Consider the following 18,150-nt stretch of genomic DNA (forward strand, 5'->3'; position numbering starts at 1 on the left):
AAGTTTCAAAATCTACTCGCGTAACTAAGTTTACTTTTGTTTTGTAATATTTTCAAATAACTTGAATCGACAATTATCAATTGTCAATGCCCAAAGTTTGATATTTGACTTAAAATAAAAGAATGCTGTCCAACTGAATTTAAATACTGTCTCGTACATGTTAAGCTCATTCAGGCTATCCAAGATGCCTCTGGCCATGGGGCTGTAAATAGAAGGTTGATTCTACTCACATAATTGAACTTACTTTTGTTGTGCAACTTTTTACTATGTCCGATACAGTATCGGATAAAGCGGTGTTCTCGCCGCCTCATAGTACCACGTCAAAACTTTCTTAGGACGGGGGCTTTAATTAATTTGACATAATAATATTATCTTTAAGATAAACATTTTATCAATGTGCTGTCAATATAATAGTTTATTTCCAAATAAAAAAAATACATTTTATCTACATGAAAACAATAAAATGAACACTGGTTGTGTCTTTAAAAGTTCCACGGCAAAAGTTTCTTAGTTACGTAAGTAGAATCGACAGAGGCACCCTGTATATATGCTGAATGACATAACATTGTACAGACAGATTTCAGTTTAATGGCAACATTTTTTCTTTGCTATTATTTGTAAATTTTTGAGCTTTTCTAATTTCAAACTAGTTAACTGCATAACTTTAACAATAGAAAGAAAGAAGAAAACATTAATTTATACCAACAACACACAGGGTAAAAACACAAACATAAACATACAGATAGATGCTGTTATAAAATGGTCCCGACTCAGCATGTCACTGGTTGAAAACCAGCACCGATCTTCTGAGCCACAGAAGGGTACAAAACAGACATACTCGTAACATATAAAATAGTATTTTATTGAATCAGGCGTTATTTTGCGGAGGTCCATATTAATGAACTTAAACAATTACCTACTTTGCTCACCGGCGACCTTATGATAGCTACTACTATTTTGTCAAAGTCACGCGTCTTCGTGGATGGCACTAGGTATAGCAGATATTAATGCGGGTGACTACTATTGTTTGTGAACTAAAACAATAACTTTGCTCACCCGCGATCTTATGATAGCTACGCTTATGCAAGGTATGCGTATTCATGCAGTTTCTCCACCTCCACACTGTAAGAACACACATTAATCACACAAACCAAATAATAATAAGACACCTAGTAGTAGGTAGTAGTACAAGTAGTAGTAGTAGTCTAACATCTAGTAGCACGGTGTACGGTTTTGTTGCTCTGAAGATGAGCTCTGGATGAGTTCGAAACGCGTCAGTGTAGTGTGGTGGTGGTGATAGATGGGTGTGTGTGATTAATGTGTGTTCTTATTCTTACAGCGTGGAGGTGGAGGAACTGCATGAACACGTATATTTTGCATAAGCGTAGCTATCATAAGATCGCGGGTGAGCAAAGTTATTGTTTTAGTTCACATACCTAGTGTTATTCACGAAGACGCGTGATTTTGACAAAATTAGACATTAATGACATTGTTATAAGCACCACGGCACGCGTCATCGTGAATGACTCTACCTATACAGCGGAGAGTGCAAAAATATCTGAAACGTCCCACTATCCCTAGAGATAGAGTCGCATCAGATATTTATGCACGTATCAAAATACGTAAAGTTTAAAAAGAATAATGGACGAAATACATAATGGTTATAATTTGATATAATGCATACAATTTTTTCAGAAATTGTCATCTTTGCAGAATTGTTATATGTGATATAAACTTAACCTAACCTTAATCAATCTGTAGATTACCTACATTATCATAGGAGTATGTATAATCAATAGTTAACCTGAAAATTATGTTACATACGTATCAAATGACCATTATGTATTTCGTCCATTATTTTCTTTAAACTTTGTTTATTTTGACACGTCCCCGACTGTACACACGTAAAATAAAACACGAATCAATTAGTTGGGCAATAAAAAATGTTTGTAAATTATGTTAATTTTCAAAAGATACGGCGGCCATCGGTCGCTCAGGGGACCATCGAGGAAGGAAAATATAAAACATCGCGAATAACATTATTTGTTTCCATTTGAGAAAAATTTAAAGCGTCAAGGTGATGCAGTCATTTCAATTTGCATTTCAAATTCATTTCGTCAATTCTACCCTAGGGTTTTATGAGAATACGGCTTTTGCCGCGCTTCGTCCACGTGGAATCCAGTTATCGCGCGCTGTTCCATCGGGAACTGTGCATTTTCCGGGATTAAAAGTAGCCTATGTCACTCTCTGGCCCATAAACTATATCTATGCCCAAAATTACGTCGATCCGTCGCTCTGTTTTGACGTGAAAGACGGACAAACATACAAACACACTTTCGCATTTATAATATTCCATCCATCCATCCATCCCAGCCTATAAACGTCCCACTGCTGGGCACAGGCCTCTCTCAGAACAAGAGGGCTTGAGCCATAAGTTCCCACGCGGGCCCAGTGCAGATTGGGAACTTCACACGCACCATTGAATTGCTTTGCAGGTTTGTGCAGGTTTCCTCACGATGTTTTCCTTCCCCGCAAAGCTTGTGGTAAATTTCAAATGTAATTCCGCACATGAATTTCGAAAACTCAGAGGTGCGAGTCGGGGTTTGAACGGCTTGTGCTTAAGAGGCGATAGGTCAATCCACTAGGCCACCACGGCTTCTATTATAACATTAGTATGGATTAAGTATGGGTTTGCTTAATATATACAAGAGCGTGTCGGACACACCCGAAATAGGGTTCCGTAGCCATTACGAAAAATATAAGTAATATTTTTCACAGGATTTCGTATTTTGTACGGCATATTCCAAGTTTAGGTATATTTTTATACCTTAGGTTGCTTTTTACTGTTAAACTACTGATAATTCTCAAGAAAACTTAACCGTTATAGTTTTCTTTGTATGTTTGATATACTTACGACCATCCTGAATTTTTTCAAATTTTTTCACCCGCCGGTTTAGATTTAGAGGTGGGACGCTTGTTAATGAAAATTTGCACTTTAAAGTTGAATATTTTGCAAACTGATCACTAAATCGAAAAATCGTTTTAGCAACCCCCTAATGGTTAAAAGACCTATCCAACGTTACCCCACACTACAAGATTGGATGAGAAAAAAAATCACCCCCACTTTACGTCTATGGGAGGTAATCTAAAAATTTTTTTTTAATCTTTTATTATACCATTTTTCAGCATAGTTTACATATAACAGCTTTCTAGCACTGATAGCCTGAGCAAAGCCGCAGACGGACAGACAGACAGACATGGCGAACTATAAGGGTTCAGTTTTTGCCATTTTGGCTACTGAACCCTTATAAGCAGAGTTGGTAATACAACGTTAATTAGTGCTTGCTTTGAACATGAAACTATCGTGAGACTCACTCATATTAAATATATTGACTCGGATAACTCACGTCTTAAGTCGAGTTTAGCCCGACATGTTTCGGGCTAATCCGTAGCCCTTCCTCTTCGGAGCAACGCGACTCGGCGGCTGCTGCAACACGCGCACTGCCGCGCTGGTAGTCGAACTTTTGGCCTTTCATCCAAATCCGTTTAGCCGTTTCAGTGTGAAGAAGTAACAAACATACTCACTCACTCACAAACTTTCGCATTTATAATTATTAGTAGGATGTACATAGCAATACTTCCACTATAGTCGTTTTTTAGTACGAATAGAAGTTTTTTTTAATTATTGTGTATCAACCACTTCAAAGGCTGCAGAAACATTTTCTAGAACGGCAAACCGGTCAGTTACGAACTGGGACCATTATCTCAAAGACTTATTGTTAGCGAACAAAACTAGTTAAAAGTTATTTTAAACTGTTATAACGTTACCGAACGATTTCTTTAATTGGAATTATTGTCTCATTTCGCTGTCGCGATTGGAAAGAAACTTTTATTAAAGCTTTAGAATTCGCTGCTGATTTATTTTGAACAATTTTAATTTTAAATGTTTATATGTATATTATACTTACTGGCTTATTGGCGCATGCAAGCGATTAATGTTTTCGGATAGGTTGATTGGTGACGTGATGGAGTTGGTAGCGAAGTCGGCGCGAATAGCGAAGAAATGGGGGTCGAATCCCATCCAGTGAACCTGAAAACCTGTTATTTTTTAAATCTTAATCTATCACCCGTGTTGAGAAGAATCCGGCGAGAAACTCAACTTATTTTAAATGATCATCATCATCATCATCATCATCAGCCGGAAGACGTCCACTGCTGGACAAAGGCCTCCCCCTTAGAACGCCACAATGTACGACAACTCGCCACTTGCATCCACCGGTTTCCCGCTACTCTCACGATGTCGTCAGTCCACCTGGTGGGAGGCCTGCCAACGCTTCGTCTTCCGGTTCGTGGTCGCCACTCGAGGACTTTTCTCCCCCAACGGTTATCTGTTCTTCGAGCGATGTGGCCCGCCCATTGCCACTTCAACTTGCATATTTTTCCAGCTATGTCAGTGACTTTAGTTCTTCGACGAATTTCCGTATTCCGGATTCTATCGCGCAAAGAAACTCCAAGCATAGCTCTCTCCATAGCTCGTTGCGTGACTCTGAGCCTCTCTAAAAGGCCAACAGTCAAGGACCACGTCTCAGCGCCATAAGTCATCACTGGCAACACACACTGGTCGAAGACTCTAGTCTTCAGGCACTGCGGAATATTGGACGAGAAGACATCACGAAGCTTCCGAACGTTGCCATCCGAGTTGGATTCTTCGGGCGACCTCTTTGGCGAAGTTGGACCTACCCAATTGGACAACTTGTCCAAGGTAAATATAGTAGTCAACAACTTCGAGTGCATAGTTCCCAACGATAACCGGCACGGGTGTGACATAGACATTTGACATGATTTTAGTCTTGTCCATGTTCATCTTAAGACCCACCTGTCGGGAGACGATACTGAGGTCACTGAGCATAGTATTGAGCTCCTCCAGCGACTCCGCCATTATGACTATATCATCGGCAAAACGAAGGTAGGTGATTTACTCGCCGTTGATATTGATGCCGAACCTGTTCCAGTCAAAGAGCTTGAAAACGAAACGTCTCCTGTCTTCACACCTCGCTGCAGTTGGATTGCTTGTGTACTCTCGTCCTGCAACTGGATCGACATAGTGGCGCTTATTTTAAATGATAACAAAACGGAATGTATGAATATGTTGAGCTTTCGATTTCAGATGTGAGTTATCCGTTTTGTTATCATTTAAAATGAGTGCATGAGTCTCACGGTAGTTTCACGTTCAGTGCTGTGTTAGTTGAAACTTCGGCTATTACGTACTTTATTCTCTGATACACTGTTTCCTAGATGCATTATCACGAACACTCGAGAGCTCTACAATGCCACAATCCAGACAACGCAAGGCACTGGAGCTACCAACGTTATTTGTTGCTAAATAATTATGCAAATAACACTGTGAATTAAGATAGTAGTAGCGACAGACAACGGTGTGAACTTCAGGGTAGTTTTAGTAGTTAACGTCGTGGTTTTTTATTCCAGTAACGTTAAAAGATACTTCACAAGATCAATATGGAAAATATTTAACAAACGAAACGGAAAGCGGGTTCAAGGTGGATGCAGGCTGCTTCCTACCGAAGCAACTGGAGGTCGATGGGGAGGCCCAACAGTGGACTTCTTACGGCTGAATGATGATGATATGATGATGATTTCACAAACAATCGTTTTTAGTTTAAATAGCAGTAAGTAAGTAAGTAGTTTTTAAGAGTAAATAGCAGCCTAAGGTATAAAATATATACCTAAACTTGGAATATTCCTTACAAAATACGAAATCCTTAGAAAAATATAACTTTATTTTTTCGTAATGGCTACGGGACCCTATTTCAGGCGTGTCCGTCACGCTCTTGGCCGGTATTTTATTCCAGTAACATTAAAAGATACTTCACAAGATTTTATCAATATGGATGTGACACTCCAGTAAAATTTGGCTATATATTTCACAAACGGAACGGAAAGCGGGTTCAAGGTAAATGCAGGCTGCTTCCTACCGAAGTAACTGGAGGTCAGTGGGGAGGCCTAAATCCAACAGTGGACTTCCTACGGCTGAATGATGGTGATGATTTCACAAACAATCGTTGTTGAATTAATTGTGATATTTTTTTACCTGTTCTATTACAGAGCGGATTTATTGATCAAATAGGTTTTATAATAACCCACATGATCAACAAGTAAATCGATTAATTAATCCATACTAATATTTATAAATGCGAAAGTAACTCTGTCTGTCTGTCTGTCTGTCTGTCTGTCTGTCTGTCTGTCTGTCTGTCTGTTACGCTTTCACGCCAAAACCGCTGAACCGATTTGAATGAAATTTGGTACAGAGATAGAATAGACCATGGGGAAGAACATAGGCTATGTTTTATCGCGAAAAAGAGGCTTTAGGGGTTGAAATAGGGGATGAAAGTTTATATGGTGGAAGTTTGTCGCTGTCGAAGATAAAACGTGAAACTTGGCATTTAGGAACTTAATAAAAAATAAGTCGGTATTTGTAAGAGCTTTTTGAAAATTCGACCTGGGGGGATGAAATAGGGGATGAAAGTTCATATGGAAGGTCGTCATTATCGAAGATAAATCGATGAATCTTTATTAAACTTGCCATTTCGGCACGTAATTAAGAGATAAATAGACATTTGTTCGCGCGTTTTTTTTTAATTCTTCCTGTATGGGGTGAATAGGGATGAAAGTTTATATATAAGATCGTCATTGTCGAAGATAAATCGATGGTTCTTTGTGAAACTTGCATTTGGGCACGTGATAAGAGATAAATAGATATTTGTTCGCGCGTTTTTTAAAATTCTTCCTGTGTGGGGGTGAAATAGGGGATGAAAGTTTATATGAAGGTCGTCATTGTCGAATATAAATCGATTGTACTTTATGAAACTTTGCATTTGGGCACTTTATAAAAATAAAATAGATATTTGTTCAAGCGTTTTTGAAAATTTTACCTGCGAGGGGATGAAATAGGGGATGAAAACTTATATGGAACGTCGTCATTATCAAAGATAAATCGATGAATCTTTATGTTAAGGTATTCGATAAGAACAAAAAACTGGTTAAATTCGACTCGACTCGCGCATCAAGGGTTCGTACGTAGGTATTTATGAATGAATTGCAGTGTTAGGAAAAAAATTGCTAATAGAGCTACCTTTATACAAAATTCCAAGTTTCTAGGACAGCCGGAAGTACCTAAACCTTTTTCAGTTAAGTCGATTTGTATGGAAACACTTTTTTAATGACTGTACTTAGCTTTTGATTGCGTTAACTTAGAAGTTCGATTTTTCACAGCTTCCGGACTATTGACCTGATTAGGGTTTTAATTTCAACTCGATACATACTCGCGCGTTTACGGGATATAGGGTCTAAGGGTCCCATTTTTTCCTTTGAGGTACGGAACGCCTAAAAACATTTTTCCGGCTCTTTTCACATTTCGTCATTTTTCATACTTGAAAATAAGGGGATGAAAGTTCTTAAGGAATTCCAAACAAATTTACTATAAGTATACGTATCGGAAAATGTGTAGCTATGCTTAGTAAGAATGACGTCTTAATATATAATCCTACCCTCCTAACTTACAATAAAGGACGGAAGATGTCAAGAGTTCACTATGAAGAATTAGTCCTTTTGTGTTGGCAGGGTAGAATACACGTCGTATTGCTAAAATATGGCTACTCGCAAAATATTTATGTTTTAGAACAAATGGAAGAACAAAAAAAAAATAGTTTAGATATAAGCATGTATTAAAATAGCTTATTTTCAGTAAACGTAGAGGTTTCTATGTGCTATTATTGCAGAATAGGTACCCTAAATAACTTAAACACTTTCCAAAGTTACTATTCCACGCGGACGAAGTCGCGGGCAAAAGTAGTCAATCGATATTTATAGGTTGACTAGCTTTTGCTCGCGGCATCGCCCGCGTGGAAATCGGTTATCGCGCGCTGTTCCCTCGGGAACTGTGCATTTTTCCGGGGTAAAAAGTAGCCCATGTAACTTTCTGGCCCGTAAACTATCTCTATGACAAAAATCACGACGATCCCTCGCTCTGTTTCACACACACAAACAAACAAACACTTTCGCATTTATAATAAAAGTATGGAAGTAGGTGTGGATTGGGAAATTCACTTGCAATTTTGACCAATTTTCAGTGTTTGGTTTGTCATGAAATGTCAACACATAAGTGGATACGGCGACCACGCCTCTGGATTGTAATTCTGGTGGTCCGGCCTAAATCGTCTCCGCAGGATGGAACTCCACAATGATTATGGTATCAACTTAAAATTTGGTAAAGAAACATATTTTGAATGACAATGTAACAGCGGTGAATGAAAAGTATAGCCAGCAAAAAGAACTTTTTACAAAAAAATATTGAAAATACAAACTGAAATATAGATGCACGGAAAAACCTAACCTGGTTTTTCTGTGCATCTATATTTCAGTTTGTATTTTCAATTTAGGTTTTACGGGATGATCGTAAAAGTAAAAATTTGGAATTGAAATAAAAAATACAAAAAGATTCCAAAAAAACAATCTTATTTTGATTGCTTAGTAACGACATCTCTTGTCCGGGTGAGCGGTTAGTTCCAATGGAGTGGCGAAAAAGTTTCTCGATGAGGGTACGGTATAGATGCGCTAGCGTCACTGCTTAAGTGGCTAAAATAAGAAACAAAAAAGCTGAGATAGATATCTATCTCCCCTCATATGAGGTGCATAGGGGAAATTCGTGTCTGTACCATTGACCATCAGTGGTGTAGCGGTATAGCACGCGGTACGGAATCCGAGGACCTGGGTTCGACTCCCAGTAATGGTCTTATTGTTCTGATTTTTCTGTGTGCATCTATATTTCAGTTTGTATTTCAATTTAGGTTTTAGGGGATGACCGTAAAAGTAAAAAATTTGGAATTGAAATAACAAATTACAAAGATTCCAAAAAACAATCTTAAAAAATATTGCATAAAAAATTAGCTGACTGGACAAAAAATCGGCACTTTTACAATGACTACCGGATTCACTTTGCTAGAAAGCGAGGCGAGCGCGCAGCGAGTTCGCTGCGAGCGCGTCACGAGTGGTATGCCACTCGGCCCCACGTGCGGAATTACATTTGAAATTTACCACGAGCTTTACGGTGAAGGAAAACATCGTGAGGAAACCTGCAAAACCCTGCGAAGCAATTCAATGGTGTGTGTGAAGCTCCCAATCCGCACTGGGCCCGCGTGGGAACTACGGCCCCTGGAATAAGAATCTGAGAGGAGCCTGTGCCCAGCAGTGGAAGAAAATAGGCTGGGATGATGATTATTTAAGTATCGCAATGCCCTATTTTTACGACATAACAACTTGAACTCAAATGAATTAAGTATAATTTTAATTAAGCCTCTTAATTGCCAGAAGCCGACACAAGCTCCACTTACAAACACAATATTTATTTACCTCTGGAAATATTAAATATTACTCAAAGCTATTACTTGAGGCTAAAGCGTTGTGTTCGTATTTCTCGACAATTTCAAGTAGAAATTGTAATTTGGCAACAAAAGAAATCTTTTGTAGGCTCGGATTGATCGGGCTGCGTGGAAAATTGCTCGCAGCGTTATATTTCACTAGGGCTGTTACGATTCGGTTCGGATTTCAAAAAATCGGATTCCGATTTTACACCTTCAATCCGACTTTGGTTTTGACAGTTTTGTAGCAGAAGACGACGCAGTCTTTTAAGGGACAGTGTTTTAAGGAGCGCAGACCGGAACCCGAGCTGCAGACAGGTTGCAATTTGGAGTGTGTCCTGTCCAGGTTCGAGAGTTTTCTAGTAGGTAGAGATGTACTTTATAGAAAAAAAAAGAAAATTGCGCTGAAAAATCAAAAAATTAAAGAAAACTTAATGACTATTACAAACTTTTCCAGTGTCACCTTAGCGCATTAAATTACAACCTTTAGGATAAGAGAAATGTGACGCATGATTATAATGAAAATTTAATGAAATTGACGATGTAATTTTTAAGAATTGCCACGGAAATTATTGGGTCATCACGGAATTTTTAACAAAATTTGATATGTCTGAAAGCTGGAAGTTTGACATCAAGCATTTAAACTGCTAGGATTAGAGATGTTAAATCCAGTGCGGTTTTTTATGCGACGGTAATGAAAATCACGATGTAATTTTTATTCCTTCAATTCAATTACTAAGCCTATAATGGCGAGTTGCATAAAATTCATTTTTAAATTGTATTCAAAAATCAAACAACTATTTCGTTTCGGTTCCCATAAAACCAGTTCCGTAACATCCCTGTATTACACTGGCCGATTTATTTCAGAGTGACTTGTACGAAATGGAAATTTTGCCAAATGAATATTAAACAAGAAGGGTATCAGATACCAGCTTTATCAAGAATAGCTCCCATGTTTATAATTTAAATGATTTTGCTGGGTAAGATGGGCCCTTAAATATGAAGCAGTTATATTTATGAACAGACTGATTTAAAACGGGTTACTATCACTTGGTCTAAAAAGCAGCTGGTCTAAGTACCAAGTGGTCTAAGAAGCAACTAGTCTAAGTAGCAAGTGATCTAAGAAGCAACTGGTCTAAGTAGCAAGTGGTCTAAAAGTTCCCTGAATGTCTAGGCCTCAACTGCGTTTTTGATCAGGTGAGATAGTGGGCAATAGCGGGTCAGCTTTATCGTTGAAAAATATATTTTATGTTTGTTTCTTTACTTTTGTACAATTCTATTCCGATGAAAGTTACCTTAGGGATCTTTAAAAAACGAGCCTATCAGTCTCTCAAAATGGGCGGCGGCGGTGGTTCCCATCAGGTGACCTGCATGCTCATTTTCCCCTCTTATATTTTTATATACATATATATATATCTATCTAATTTTTCATCCACAGAATAGTAAAACATAAATTATATAAATTTTGAGCAGTCTTTTTTAACTGAGAGTTGGTTGTAGGAACTTGTAGAAAAGTGTTAATTTGATACGTGAAATTGTAACGTTAAATCCAGGTGTTTCACGTAATTATTTCAGGTACCCAATTAACACCAGTGTGAAGTGCACTTATAGCATTTTAATTGAAAATTCTGTAAAATTAACATTATACCTTTCCCAATTTTCCAGCCGACTGTATGTTTGTCCGTCTTTTACGTCGAAACGGAGCGACGGATCGACGTGATTTTTGGCATGCAGATAGTTTATGGGCAAGAGAATGACCTAGCCTACTTTTTTACCCGGAAAAATACTCAGTTAAAAGCTAGTTAATTATAAAACTTGATCAAGCTAGTAAATATGTTAAAAGTCAAGTTTTTCATACAAATTGCAGTTTAGCTTACCAAAAGAAAACAAAAGGCAAACTACCAAAATGTGACTCATCAGTTATTAATCAACTAATCAGGGTGAATGGTGGTATATTACTAATCTAAAGTGTTTGATGACTTTAATATGTACAGTCAACGTCATAAATAAGTGATCATTTCTGCACCTTGTCGCTTTCAGTCGTTACACAATTTCGTATGGCTTTTCAAACATGACGTTAAAGTGACAAGGTACAAAAGTGATCACTTATTTATGACATTGACTGTACCTACAAACAGTACGTTATTTTTAACAACAACCGCATACCATTGAACATACGTACTTCACCAGAAATTTAACGGCACGAGTAACAAAATAGTTTTATTTCATTTCAGCAAAATACCCGCTTAATTTACAAATCGTTTATCTTGTTGACACATCGGCAGTGTTGCCATACGCCGGATTACGCCATCCATTTATCAGGTGTGGCAGCCCTGATTTGTCAATGGCCGATAATGATTTTGTTTACGTTTTACCGCCAATCTTGTAATTTATGAACGCATGGATTAATATTGGTTAGTCGGATAGTCAGCGTATCTGATCGCATTTTAAATTATAATAATGGCATGTTTGTATTTTGAGGCTTAGGCTGTGCTTTCAATGATGCAGATCAAAGACATATAGAGGATTGAGTATTTGAAAGTCCCAACCGTCTCAAAAAAATCCAGTCAAGTCATTATCTATACAACATTAGACATTAACAAAAATAATTTATTGAATCAGGCGTTACTTTGCCGGAGGTCATATCACATGACTAAAATAATTTCCTTGGCACCGCGACCTTACGATAGCTAAGCTTATGCAAAATATGCGTGTTCATGCAGTTCCTCACCTCCACACTGTAAGAACACACACAAATCACAAACATCTATACCACCACCACACTACACTTGACCGTTTCGAGTTAACAACTGTAGCATGGTGTACGGTTGTGTCACTCTGGAGATTGCTCTGTTGATTCGAAACGCGTCAGCATGTAATGTTGGTGTGGTGTAGAGGGTTTGTGTGATTTGTGTGTGTTCTTACAGTGTGGAGGTGGAGGAACTGCATGAACAGCATATTTTTGCATAGGCTTAGCTATCGTAGCGTCGCGGGTGAGAAAGGAAATTATTTTAAGTTCATTAACAAAAAACACGTTTGTTGTGCTCCCATACATAAATATTTATTTTATTATTAAAGTGATTTTTAAAGTGAATATACCACTAAATATTCTATGAATATTTCAAGCGTCAACCTGTTGCCTTTATTAGTACCTATCAAGCAAAAAACGGCAAAAAAAAACAATTTGTTGTATGGGGCCCCCTAAAATATTTATTTAATTCTGTTTTTAGTGTTTTTTATTATAGCGGCAACAGAAATACATAATCTATGGAAATTTCAACTGTCTAGCTATCCAGTTCATGAGATATAGCCTGGTAACAGATGGACAGACAGACGGACAGCGGAGTGTTAGTACCTAATAGAGTCCGTTTTTACCCTTTGGGTACCGAACCCTAAAAATATAATTCGAAAGTGATAAAATTTGTTCTTAATACTAAATAACTTTACAGGGCTGCTCGGTCAAACTATCCTCACCCTTTTGAAATACGTTTACCTTTACTTGCCCGAATTTCATTTGCCCGAATTTCACTTGCCATACCAACGTTTGCCATAAAATATATAGAACCGTGCCGTTTTTTTTAATGTCATCATATAGAATGCAGTAGGATAGGTGAGGTCAGTTTAATATCAACTCTGCAGAAATTACTATTTCAGAAATAAATTACTTTATGGCAAATGAAAATTCTAGAAACCGATACATTCAGGCATATGAAATTCGGGCAAACGATAGAGAACCGTTGAAATATAATGGGAAAATAATTATGAAGACACTCTGTATAGCTAAAACTTAACAGATAAAGTTTGTGAAAGTTTTTTTATAAGCAAACAGAATGGTAAAAGCTTAGTTCAACGTCGGCATCGCTCGAATTGTAACCAACATTATACAGCCAAAAAATATTAATTCTCGTATAAATAACGTCTTTTGAATAAAATTTAGGTACAGACCAGACCGGAATCAGTTACGCAACCGTTTTCAAGCATCAACTCCAAACTGTCATAACTCCATCCGTCGGATTTATGGAACTGAACCTTAAACTCAAAAGGTTTGAGTCGATTTTACGCATCAAGGATCGATGGACAAACGATAATTTGACGCTCGCATAGCATTCCCAAATACGTCCCACACAGAGTCCCTGACAATTCTATTCTCCTTTAAGTACATAAAGCGTCTTTGAGTAAACTCACAATGTAGGCTTTATTTGTGTTGAAAAAGGAAAATTTTCTCCGAGAAAATACGCGTAAAAAGTACGCGAACTCATCAAAGTTGTGATTTGTTTGCTGAGAACAGCTGACGGAATATCTGGCCCTATACCACGAAGTGCAAAACTCGAACTTCGTATGTTGCCGTCCCGCAGACGCTTATGTCATTAAATACGCGAGTGAAAGGGACGATGCGATATGAATTTGCAAATTTCGTAGTAGCCCATCTGATGTGTTCGGGGTATGATGAGGGATGGATGAGGGTGACGATGCTCTGACGTCATAGCAAAGTTTGAATGCTTCGCGTTGGATGTTTACGCAAATACGGTTCTCTTCATATATAAATAACCTAACCATATAAAAAAAAATACAAGCTTTTTTTGCTGACTGTCCTATCCTAATTATGGTGGCCTAGTAGTTTGACCCCGGCCCCCCGGCTTGCACCTCTGAGTTTTTCGAAATTCATGTGCGAAATAAGATTTGAAATTTACCACGAGCTTTACAATGAAGTAAAGCATCGTGAGGAAACCTGCACAAACCTGCGAAGCAATTTGAGGTGTGTTTTAAGTTCCCAAACCGCACTGGGCCCGCGTGGGAACCACGGCCCAAGCCCTCTAATTCTAGGAGGAAGCCTGTGCTCAGCAGTACGTCAGCAGAGACGTATATGGGCTGGGATGGTATACTCCACTCTACGTCTATAAAGATTCTACCTACAAGATGGTTCTAAAATATATCCTGAACATTTTCGAAAAAAAAATCGTTCGTCCGTAATAATGAAACAGGAAATAATTTTCGGCCAAAAGCCAGGATCACTGGAAATCCTCATGAAAAATTATAAATCCCTAAATTATAAGTCCAGTTTACCGTTTATTTGCCGCCGAACCAGTAAATATACTTTACAAAGTAACTACAAATACCTACAATGTATTCCAACTTGCATTTTCCAGGTTCAATAACTCTAGACAGTATTTCACTGGATCCAAATGTCCGAACTTGTTCCAACACTCAACGACTTATGCTAGTAGTTTGGTTCAGTCTATCCCCTGCAAGTTGTGGAACTTGTAATTGTGAACGATACCTTAGGAAGTAAATACAAAACATAAGCTACATTTATAAAGGAGTAGGATGCATTTTACGTTTTAACAGACTTCAAAAAAAAAGGGTGTCTGTACATACTTACCCCACATTATAATATTGCTTACTACCTGTTTGTATTAATATTACATTGATTAGACAAATTAATACAAAATCAGTGTACACCTACTTAAGTTTTGAAATTAAAAAATGTAATTTGATATTTATTTTCTTTGAAAATTCGAGGTATGTACCTACTTATAAAAATATTTATTGGCATACAGATATTTTGCATTCCGATGTTTATTATTCCTATTGATTTTTATCTTATAAAACGATTTCTAACAAAAAACCAAATAAGTATAAAAAGTAAGGTAAAAGTTCTTGATTTATTGAAAACACTGCAATCTCTCGTTTAGGATGAGCAGTTTATGTTATATGGAAATTAGTGTCCATGTCACATTCATTAGACAATGACAAAGGCAAAGTAACTGTTTCTAGCACTTGGGTCGGCCTAGAATACGTTTTTCCAAGGCTGGCCAATGGATTTTTAAGGTGGGCAATTTTTTTTATGTCTCGTCGACGCATGCGCACTACTTTTAGAGGTAGCTGTACCTACGAGTAACTACTAAAATTTTACACAAAGAAGAAAGGCTGACCCTTTAACGTGTTAGCGGGCAGTACAAATTGGTGGCCTTGGTGGGTCACTTGTCATGGTAACCCGCGGGCCTGGATTTGGCCAACGCCTCATGGTTTAGATTCCCAGCTCTAACTAACTTTCCCGGTTTTTCAATGTGTTTCAGTTTTGGTATGAAGGTAAAAATCTAAATGTTAATTGATCAAAACTTTTGCCACGTATGAAACGAAATAGAATAGAGAGAGATGAAGAAGTCTTGCAAAAGCCGCCAGCAATCTCCAAGATAATCCATGACCACGACCACTCCATCAGGGAGTGTACGACTAAGAAGAAGAAGAATACAAAACCTTGCACCGTGCGTGGCCTGATATCCAATTGACCAGATTTTGCATATGCTAACATCAGCTTCGACTCCTCAGACCCGCTTATTTTCCATGTCGATTTCACCTCCGCCATCTAATCTTATTCTCCTTGTCTACAGATGAGATGGCGAGTGGCCAGCGGAATGGGCATACCGCTTGCTACTGCTGTCTTCTGTATGCTGCCTCTCTTCACGTCGCCCACCGGAGACATACGTGAGTAGAGCTGAATCAATTAAATCCAATGCAATTGAATAAAAAAAAACCGGCCAAGAGCGTGTCGAACACGCCCAAAATAGGGTTCTGTAGCCATTACGAAAAAATTAAGTAATATTTTTTTAAGGATTTCGTATTTTATACGGAATCTTCCAAGTTTAGGTATATTTTATACCTTAGGCTGCTATTTAAGAGGAAAACTACTAATAATTCTCAAGCAAACTTAGCCGTTATAGTTTTCCTTGAAAGTTTGATATATTTACTACCATCCTGATTTTTTTCAAATTTTTCCACCCACCGGTTTAGATTTTAGAGGGGGCTATAAGGGTTCCGTTTTTGCCATGTTGCGGAACCCTAAAAATGCACCCACACTAGAAGCTAACCAGGATTTTGTGGCTGATCTTGTCAAGCAACACTATTGTGCAATTGGATGGCCCTTCGACCACACCCTCTATCTTCATCGTGAATAGCGACATATGGCGCCATAATAAACTTCAGAAAGCGACACAAAAACATCGAATTCAGCCGAATATCCCCTTAAATTTAAATCAAAATCTCAGATTTTGTTAAACAAACATTCTGTTATTATAAAACAAGAATAAATAGTACCTACACGGTGTGAGGTGAAATAGCTCAGATATACGGCATGTCACAACTTTACAGGGCACCACGGCACGTCCCGCGCCCGAGGCTGGCGTGCTGGCGCACAGCCGTCTGCTGAAGTAGCGACCAACAACTCCGTGAGCAACATCACGGCGCAACTTGGTGGCACCACGTACCTCCACTGCCTCGTGGGACACTTGAGTGAACGCGGGGTAAGTCTCGAGTTTCCAAATTATTTTTTTCGTACCTCTAAACTTAAAGGGACAAAGGAACCGCTACAGCAAGGCTGGCCAATAGATTTTCTAGGTTGCCAAATTGTATATCGAAGGTAGACTTTTGCGCTATAATACTCACACAGAGTACTTTACTATAAATACACACGTGCAGTCAGCAGCAGAAATGGATAATCGGTTACGGTGCCCCAATGATCAAAATGACTTACGACTCTGCTGCTAAGGTAATAAAAGAGTGTTTAAATCAAGGCTGGCCAATAGATTTTCTAGGTGGGCAAATTTTTTAAAGTCTGAGGTGGCGCTGGGCCACTTGTTTCAGAGGTAGGTAAGTAACAAACACTAGTCGGGTGCTATTAGCCGGCTGGCCGATCAACGCGTTGGTGGGCAAATTTAAATGCCTTGGTTGGCCAGGCAGTCCTAGATTTGGCCAACCTTGTGCCATAGAATCGCTTCATGACTGCCTGTTCAGTGACTGTCTTTGTCTAGGAAACACAAGGAATACGCAAAAACTACAATTGTCTGTCATTAAAACCTACTGATTTTTTTTTTTGTGGCTTTTAAATTAGTACGGCACTCACGGTGCGCTAGTCCAACTCGCAGCCAATTCGCGAGTAAGGACTACCCTGACAAGATCGTATGTGACAGTCGAAGAACCCTGTCGTAGGATGCCACTGCTGCCTTTATAAAGTTTTTTTTATAAGTGCGGTAAGTGCTGAATACAGAAGGTTCTACAGAGTGTTAAATACGTAGTTATCAAAGTATAGCTTATTATATCTTTGCTTTACGTTAGGGTTTACTCTCACCGCTCGAGCTTGACCACAGATCGTCCTACTTACTAAACAAAGTACGTCTACGAAGTTAATCCAGGCTCGAATTCACAAACTTTTCCCTTCAAACCACACCTAACAAACGAAATGTTAAACAAAACTTTTGTTATTAATAATTCGCGAATGGCCACAAAATCACCGCGAAGAGCTCTATGTAATATTTTAATTGAATTAGTAGACTAGGTAGCTTGCACCCGCGGCTTTCGCGTAGTAGAACTTCTTGTCTAGTGTTATTTTTTATATAGAAAACGGTTACAGTTTAATGCGGCAATGTACATTGTATATTCCAATAATCATATAACAAAACTAGCTGTTGCCCGCGATTTCGTCCGCGTAGAAGTATGAAAAATAGTTTACGTCCTATTCTCAGACCTACCGAATATACACAAAAAAAAATATAATAATCAGTCAAGCTATTTCGGAGGAGCTTGGTTACAAACATTATGAAGCGAGAACTTTATATATTAGAGATAGACGAATAATTCCAGCTCAAAACCAATAATGTCCGCTTATGTACAATCAGGGTTTCTTGACAGTTGAAATGTCGCTAGATGGCGTTAGTTCGTG

The 18,150-nt window shown here is 38.3% G+C and overlaps 1 protein-coding gene across 4 annotated transcripts in view; it reads left to right on the top strand.

Annotated features, from left to right (window-relative positions):
• LOC141434773 (zwei Ig domain protein zig-8-like) overlaps window positions 1–18,150 on the top strand; it is a 450,603-nt gene that overhangs the window by 400,219 nt on the left and 32,234 nt on the right. For all 4 annotated transcript variants that reach the window (XM_074097209.1, XM_074097210.1, XM_074097213.1 and 1 more), the window contains 2 exons: window positions 15,827–15,920; window positions 16,584–16,735. In XM_074097209.1, the coding sequence (XP_073953310.1) occupies window positions 15,827–15,920; window positions 16,584–16,735 (246 nt within the window). The remainder of the gene's footprint in view (window positions 1–15,826; window positions 15,921–16,583; window positions 16,736–18,150) is intronic.

This window comes from Choristoneura fumiferana, chromosome 14 (genome assembly GCF_025370935.1).
Source record: "Choristoneura fumiferana chromosome 14, NRCan_CFum_1, whole genome shotgun sequence".
Classification (NCBI taxonomy): domain Eukaryota; kingdom Metazoa; phylum Arthropoda; class Insecta; order Lepidoptera; family Tortricidae; genus Choristoneura; species Choristoneura fumiferana.